The sequence below is a fragment of the Oncorhynchus masou genome, unplaced genomic scaffold (genome assembly GCF_036934945.1).
Source record: "Oncorhynchus masou masou isolate Uvic2021 unplaced genomic scaffold, UVic_Omas_1.1 unplaced_scaffold_2700, whole genome shotgun sequence".
Lineage (NCBI taxonomy): Eukaryota > Metazoa > Chordata > Actinopteri > Salmoniformes > Salmonidae > Oncorhynchus > Oncorhynchus masou.
The window spans coordinates 27,549-36,100 of NW_027009134.1; the positions used below are offsets into that span (position 1 = coordinate 27,549).

Below are 8,552 nucleotides of genomic sequence, written 5' to 3' on the forward strand. Positions count from 1 at the left end.
TGCAGTTTTAATAAAGTACCTAAAAAAACAATAGATAAGAATAACAAATGATTAAAGAGCAGCAGTAAATAACAATGGTGGTGCAATATACAATGGGTACCGGTACAGAGTCAATGTGGAGGTTATATACAGGGGGTACCGGTACAGAGTCAATGTGGAGGTTATATACAGGGGTACCGGTACAGAGTCAATGTGGAGGTTATATACAGGGGGCACCGGTACAGAGTCAATGTGGAGGCTATATACAGGGGTACCGGTACAGAGTCAATGTGGAGGTTATATACAGGGGTACCGGTACAGAGTCAATGTGGAGGTTATATACAGGGGTACCGGTACAGAGTCAATGTGGAGGCTATATACAGGGGGTACCGGTACAGAGTCAATGTGGAGGTCATATACAGGGGTACCGGTACAGAGTCAATGTGGAGGTTATATACAGGGGTACCGGTACAGAGTCAATGTGGAGGCTATATACAGGGGGAGGTACCCGGGCACAGAGTCAATGTGGAGGCTATATACAGGGGGTACCGGTACAGAGTCAACGTGGAGGCTATATACAGGGGGTACTGGTACAGAGTCAATGTGGAGGCTATATACAGGGTTACCGGTACAGAGTCAACGTGGAGGCTATATACAGGGGGTACCGGTACAGAGTCAATGTGGAGGCTATATACAGGGGGTACCGGTACAGAGTCAACGTGGAGGCTATATACAGGGGGTACTGGTACAGAGTCAACGTGGAGGCTATATACAAGGGGTACCGGTACAGAGTCATAGAAGGAATGTGAGGATGGAAATGGAGAGGAAAACAACAGGTAAAATGTGGGAATATAGGAGAGGAGTGGAAGGAGAGGAGAGGAGAGGTGAAGTGGTGGGTGGAAGGAGAGGAGAGGGAGAGGAGAGGGAGAGGAGGAGAGAGGTGAAGTGGTGGGTGGAAGGGGAGGAGGGAGAGGAGAGGGAGAGGAGGAGAGAGGTGAAGTGGTGGGTGGAAGGGGTGGAGAGGGAGAGGAGAGGGAGAGGAGGAGAGGGAGACGAGAGGAAGAGGAGAGGGAGGAGAGTGAGAGGAGAGGGAGAGGTAAAGTGGTGGGTGGAAGGGGAGGAGAGGGGACTCACATGTCAGTCCATTTGTTTTTCTGTAACATGGGGGGATTTCTTTAACCCAAAACAGCTCAGCAGGCAAACTGAGCCAGGATTCTTCAAATTCTGACCTCAGTTTGTTTTTGGAGAGAGGCAACAGAAGGAACTCAAACTACAGGAACAGGTTCTGATAAGAGAGGAAGAGAAGAGTCCATTCTCCCTTTATAGCCTTTCATCTCCTATCCCAGAGCTAGGAACCATCAGATCAACCCCCCCACACTAACACACCCACACACTTATCATCAGCCTGCTTCTCAACAGTGCTGCCTCATACAGTACAACTGACCCTGGTATGTCACACAGGTCATTTATGTTTTCTATACACCAGTGGGGGCTGGTGAGGGGAGGACGACTCATAGCAATGGCTGGAATGGAATGAAACACATGGAAACATTCATTCCATTCCATCCACTCCATTATGTCCATTACTATCAGCCTTCCTCCCCTCACTAGCCTCCACTGATGTACAGGATATTGTACACTGTCCTCCACCTCCTCCACCTCTTCCTCAGCCACCTCCTCCTCCACCTCCTCCACCTCCACCTCTTCTTCCACCTCCTCCTCCTCCTCTGCCGTCTCCTCCTCCTCCTCCTCCTCTTCCTCCACCTCCACCTCTTCCTCCACCTCCTCCTCCTCCGCCGTCTCTTCCTCCTCCCTCACCTCTTCCTCCACCTCCACCTCTTCCTCCACCTCCTCCTCCTCCGCCGTCTCTTCCTCCTCCCTCACCTCCTCCTCCACCTCCTCCTCCAACTCCATCCCCTCCTCCTCTAGTAATGATACTGTGAGGACAGAGTGATGTCATGCACTGGTTCACCATGTACTAGGCACGGTCACACTCACCCTCAATGCCTGTGGGTGTGTATCACGTCTCTCTCTCTCTGTGTGTGTGTGTGTTGTAGCCAGTGTAATCATCTGCCAATGTGACTAATGGCTTCACAGCCCAGGGTTTCTAATGAGCTCTTTGTGGACTGGATGTGTTCATGAAGGAAGTATGTGGGGTTTCCCATACTGTCATGTCTTCATTATCCAGAAACAAGGAAGGGAGGGAGGGGGGAGGGGGGAGGGAGGGGTTTTCTGACCGTAAAAGCAAATTATCCAGCCATTACGCACCCCCAAATCATATCAGTATAGCTTGTGTTGATGTCTCGTGGACAGACTAAGTAAACCACATTATGCAAGATTTTAGTTCTGCGTTAACCGAGATAAAGCTTTTGTTAGCTTCAATGGTGTATACAGTAAATAATGTGGAGCTGTAATCTTTCTGTCTGTGTGTGTTGTCCTCAGTGATAACCTGTAATTTTTCTGTCTGTGTGGGTTTTCCTCAGTGATAATTTGTAATCTTTCTGTGTTTTTTTTCCCTCAGTGATAACGTGTAATCTTTCTGTCTGTGTATGTTTTCCTCAGTGATAACAGGTGATCTTTCTGTGTTTTCCTCAGTGATAACCTGTCATCTTTCTGTCTGTGTGGGTTTTCGTCAGTGATAACCTGCAATCTTTCTGTCTGTGTGTTTTCCTCAGTGATAACTTGCAATCTTTTTGTCTGTGTGTGTTTTCCTCAGTGATAACCTGTGATCTTTCTGTCTGTGTGCTTTTCTCAGTGATAACCTGTAATCTTTCTGTCTGTGTGCTTTTCTCAGTGATAACCTGTAATCTTTCTGTCTGTGTGCTTTTCTCAGTGATAACTTGTACCAGATGGCCTCTCAGCTGGAGTGTGTAGCGTGGAACCCTGCTAACACACTGTCCACCATCAAAAGGTACCAAGCTGGGTGGACTGTGGTCTGCATGGTCCATCAATGTGTGTGTTGTGTGTGTTGTATGTGTGTGTTGTGTGTATGTGTGTGTTTAGCTTCTTGTATTATATTTATTTAGCGGAGCCTTGACCATAGTCAGGGAGGTAATGGAGGAGGAAGAGAAGGATGGGAGGAGGGAGGTAAGATTTGGTCTGCTGCCCAGGGGGATAGAAAGACGGGGATGAGAGTACAATGAAATGAATACACAGCTGCTGCCTCTGTCTCTCTCTTTCTCTCCCTCTTTCTCTCTCTCCCTGTCTTTCCTTCTTTCTCTCCCTCTTTCTCTCTCTCTCACTGTCTCTCCCTCTTTCTCTCCCTCTTTCTTTCTCTCCCCTGTCTCTCCCTCTCTTTCTCTCTCTCTCCCCTGTCTCTCCCTCTTTCTCTCCCTCTTTCTCTCTCTCTCTCTCACTGTCTCTCCCTCTTTCTCTCCCTCTTTCTCTCTCTCTCACTGTCTCTCCCTCTTTCTCTCCCTCTTTCTCTCTCACTTCTCTCTCTTCCCCATTTTTACAACCCCTCACCAAGACCAACACAGGAGTAGGAACTGATATGTCCCTGAACAGAGGACAGGATGAAGGTATGAGGATAACAGATAGAAGCATCCCTCTCTGACCCTTGTCCACCACCCTCCCTCTCACTCCAACAGGATTAACTGGAAGAAGTGTGACATCACTGACTGTTATAGTAGCATGTTGTTAGATATTCAGTCTTGTTGTCATGGTACTGCACTGTGCTCACCCCAGCCTCACCTCTGCTGCCCTTACAGTCATGGGACAGGATATGAGAGTGACCCCACGGCCCCCCCTCCTCCGGTGGTCCTCAGCTGTAGTGCCCAGTACCACATCCACACACACGGCCTCTACAGAGGACTACAGGTCAGGGTCCGACACGCATAAACACTCATGCACGCGCACACACACACACTCACCTACTCTCTCACCTACTCTCTCACCTACTCTCTCTCTCTTCCTCTCTCTCTCTCTCTCTCTCTCTCTCTTTCTCTCCCTCCATCTCTCTCACTCTCTACCCCCTCTCCCTCTCTCTCTCTCTCTACCTCTATCTCTCTCTCTTTACCTCTCTCTCTTTATTACTCTCTCTCTCTCTCTCTCTCTCTCTCTCTCTTCTCTTTCTCTCCCTCCATCTCTCTCACTCTCTACCTCCTCTCCCTCTCTCTCTCTATCTCTCTCTCTTTATTTCTCTCTCTCTTTCTCTCTCAGGATGTGCGGCGGGTGCCTGGTATCACACCGTCTGTGGTGAGGTCATCAGAGACCAATGAGAAGCGTCCGTTTGTGTGTGCCTACCCCGGCTGCAATAAGAGATACTTCAAACTTTCCCACCTGCAGATGCATGGCAGGAAACACACGGGTCAGTACACCTCATATAGACAACATACAGACAACAGTCATTTGCTTAACATGCTTCTCACTGGCCTGGTGGTTGTGATAATGAGGATGATGATGGTGATGATGATGATTATGGTTGCAGGAGAAAAGCCGTATCAGTGTGACTTCACAGACTGTGGACGGAGATTCTCCAGATCAGATCAACTGAAGAGACACCAACGCAGACACACAGGTCAGAACTCTCTGTCTCTCAGCTTCTCTCTCTGTCTCTCTGTCTCTCTCTCTGTCTCTCTCTGTCTCTCTCTCTCTGTCTCTCTCTCTGTCTCTCTGTCTCGCTCTCTCTGTCTCGCTCTCTCTGTCGCGCTCTCTCTGTCTCTGTCTCTCAGCTTCTCGCTCTCTCTCTGTCTCTCAGCTTCTCTCTCTCTCTCTGTCTCTCAGCTTCTCTCTCTCTGTCTCTCTCTGTCTCTCTCTGTCTCTCAGCTTCTCTCTCTCTGTCTCTCAGCTTCTCTCTCTGTCTCTCTGTCTCTCAGCTTCTCTCTCTGTCTCTCTGTCTCTCTCTGTCTCTCTCTGTCTCTCTGTCTCTCTCTCTGTCTCGCTCTCTCTGTCTCGCTCTCTCTGTCGCGCTCTCTCTGTCTCGCTCTCTCTGTCTCGCTCTCTCTCTCTCTGTCTCTCAGCTTCTCTCTCTCTCTCTGTCTCTCAGCTTCTCTCTCTCTCTTGCTCTCTCTATCTCTCTTGCTCTCTCCAACTCTTCTCTCTTTACCCAGAGTAAAAATAATCTTTATAAACTCTTAACCCCACATGTCTCCCCCCCCTCTCTCCACCTCTCTCTGTGTAGGAGTGAAACCATTCCAGTGTGAGACGTGTCAGAGAAAGTTTTCACGGTCAGACCATCTTAAGACACACACTCGGACACATACAGGTAAAACAAGTGCGTATACCTTTATTTTCTACCTATTCCTCTGCTTTTCTACTGTGTTAATTATCCTGGTCACTACACTGCTTCTATGATGTGGACCCCAGGAAGAGTAGTTGCTGTGGTAGCTCCATCTAATGTGGATCCTAATGAAATACAACTAATTAAATAGCCAGTAGGCCTAATGATTACCTTAGTAACCATAATAATGAGTGTATACAATTATGAAGCTTTTATTAATTGTAGATTTAAATAACAGATTAGATTTTTTTCACCACTAAATCATCGCCACCACTGACAATCCTCTCTTCTCCCTTCTTGTTTCCCCTCTTCTTCTCCTCTCCCTCTCTTCTCATTTTCTCCCATATTCTCCTCCTCTCTTCCTCCTCTCATCTCTTTCTCCTCCTCCTCTCTCATCTCCTTCTCTTCTATTCCCCTCTTTCCTCTCCCCTATTCTACCCTCTCTCCATCCTCTTCTCCCTCTTCTCCTCCTTCTCCTTCTCCATCCTCTTCTCCGCCTCCTCTGTTCTCCTTCTCTCCTCTGTTCTCCTTCTCTCCTCTGTTCTCCTTCTCTCCTCTCCTCTGTTCTCCTTCACTCCTCTCTTCTCTCCTCTCCTCTGTTCTCCTTCTCTCCTCTCCTCTCTTATCCTCCTCTCCTCTCTTATCCTCTCCTCTCTTCTCCTCCTCTCAGGTGAGAAGCCCTTTACATGCCGCTGGTCCAGCTGTCAGAAGAAGTTTGCCAGGTCTGATGAGTTAGTTCGCCACCACAGCATGCACCAGAGGAACCTGATCAAATTACAGTCTGCCATCTGACCAGTACTAAACCGGTTTGGACTGGACAGGACTGGATTGGACCGTACCAAACACATAGCCATCTGAGCAACAATGATGACTGGACCTAAGCCCACCGAGTGCCATAAGTGGAAAGTACAACTCAAATATGGCCTCTATTGCTCCAACTAAAGAACATAGTTTCACCATGCACCCCTTTGGATGGAAGACGAATAGATCAATGCCACCTCAGATTTATGTCACATCAGCCAATGAATATCAACGGTTACTGTAGCTTCAACCCTGATAACCCAGCACTAGGATTCCCTGTTTTTATTGTTAGAAATCAAATAGTTGATATTTTTCTTATGTACACAACCAGCTTCATCCTGAGCCATGATTAAGAATCTGCTGTCTGGGTGAGAAGAACATCAATTGTTATTATTTGGTTGTTGTATTATAATTGCACTGGCTTTATGTTCATTTTTCTGCCATAAATGTTTTACTACAGATGTAGGATCTTAATTTGAGACGGTTTGCTACAGCAAGAAAATAATACGGCAGCAACAGGAAATGGGAATTATTATGTGGATTATAATTCATAGACATTTAAGTTGGGGTTGATATATTTTCTGTAAGGGAAAATCAAGTCTGAAATTTCAAATTGGAAATTATAAACTTCAGAAGCCTTTTAAAACCTCAAACAAGTTTGACATTTCCTGCATATCAAATTAAGATCCTAGACCTGTATATACTGGAGCTCGACCATGTAAACTGGAGTTAGGAAACAGACAATGTCACTCTGTCCAACGAGACAACGAGTAAAACAGAAAATGATACTGTGATTGCTGGAGGAAATGTGTACATGTGTTTTATGTGCCTACAGTGTAAAATGTCACTTCCTTTGTGTATATATGACTCATTGCTTTCCTTTTTAAACAGTCGTTTTGTATTTTTGTACTGTTCAAATGTATTAAATGTTGATCTTTTGGTCAGTGTTGTTGTGTCATTTTTTTGGTATGTGGTGTTGTCTCATATTTCATATCAAGACATCTTACCCTTAGGAGGAGCCAACGGGGTTCAGACTGAGATAACACAACCCCTCCGTGACCCGGACAAGGTGCAGGTCTCCCCCTCCTAAATCTCCCACACACATCTCCAAAACCAGGAACATATGGACCCCTATAAATTAGAAGAGAAACATGCATTCCTCTGGATGTACTTCAATATCGCCCTTGTTTCTAGAGAGACATCTACACTATTGGTTGGGTCCCATCACCACATATAAACACCATTGGTTGGGTCCCATCACCACAAATAAACACCATTGTTTGGGTCCCATCACCACATATAAACACCATTGGTTGGGTCCCATCACCACATATAAACACCATTGGTTGGGTCCCATCACCACATATAAACACCATTGGTTGGGTCCCATCACCACATATAAACACCATTGGTTGGGTCCCATCACCACAAATAAACACCATTGGTTGGGTCCCATCACCACATATAAACACCATTGGTTGGGTCCCATCACCACATATAAACACCATTGGTTGGGTCCCATCACCACATATAAACACCATTGGTTGGGTCCCATTACCACATATAAACACCATTGGTTGGGTCCCATTACCACATATAAACACCATTGGTTGGGTCCCATCACCACATATAAACACCATTGGTTGGGTCCCATCACCACATATAAACACCATTGGTTGGGTCCCATTACCACAAATAAACACCATTGGTTGGGTCCCATTACCACATATAAACACCATTGGTTGGGTCCCATCACCACATATAAACACCATTGGTTGGGTCCCATCACCACACATGTAAAAGCCTACATATATCAAGGTCTAAGGCCGGGATTCTATCCAATCTATCGATCTGTTCCCACGTTCGCATTCATGGTGAACGCTTCACATTTCGACTCAATCGGAAATACCTTTAAATGGCGCGTTGTCCACAACGCTCCACGGATTGAAACCTGGCCGAGATCTGTATGTTCACCATGATCCCCCATTCCTGACACCCGAGTAATTTAAATGCTCTGATGTTACACCCTCCTGCCACATGAGGGCAGTGTCTGCCTGTCAGTGAAAATCAGGGGCCAAATTCTACTGTGTCAGATTGATCTGAGATTGTGGAATGAAAAGGAGGAGGGCTAAAGCTGATGTTACCCTCTGTTGTGACCAGACCAGTACCTTCCCTAGTCCAGATCCATCACATTCTGAACTGATACACCCCAGTTGTGAGGGGCTTTGAGTGTATAGCGTGTCTGTGTCTACACCACATGATGCAGAGAGGCAGTTTGCTCAGGCCTGTGAAGTAATGCATGATGTGGATGGAGTTGTGTGTCAGTGTGTGTGCAGGGCAGTAAGAGGAGGAGTGATCCTGTTATAGCATGTAGCTTAACAAAACATGACTCAATGTTAGCTGTTGTATGGCTCTATGTGGGTTAATGATGTGGGCTGCTGTATGGCTCTATGTGGGTTAATGATGAGGGCTGCTGGCTCTATGTGGGTTAATGATGTATGGCTCTGTGTGGGTTAATGATGAGGGCTGCTGTATGGCTCTGTATGTGGGT

The 8,552-nt window shown here is 46.7% G+C and overlaps 1 protein-coding gene across 2 annotated transcripts; it reads left to right on the forward strand.

Moving 5' to 3' along the window:
- The first annotated feature begins 2,228 nt into the window (after positions 1–2,228).
- LOC135533836 (Wilms tumor protein homolog) lies at positions 2,229–6,247 on the forward strand. 2 transcript variants are annotated; one of them, XM_064961050.1, is made up of 6 exons: positions 2,229–2,890; positions 3,690–3,798; positions 4,141–4,288; positions 4,409–4,498; positions 5,102–5,194; positions 5,871–6,247. In XM_064961050.1, the coding sequence occupies exons 1-6, from the start codon at positions 2,829–2,831 to the stop codon at positions 5,990–5,992; spliced, it is 624 nt and encodes a 207-aa protein (XP_064817122.1). In that variant the 5' UTR covers positions 2,229–2,828; the 3' UTR covers positions 5,993–6,247. The 2 variants fall into 2 exon arrangements, with proteins under 2 accessions (XP_064817122.1, XP_064817123.1); XM_064961051.1 differs by having other exon boundaries at positions 5,102–5,185.
- Positions 6,248–8,552: the final 2,305 nt, after the last annotated feature.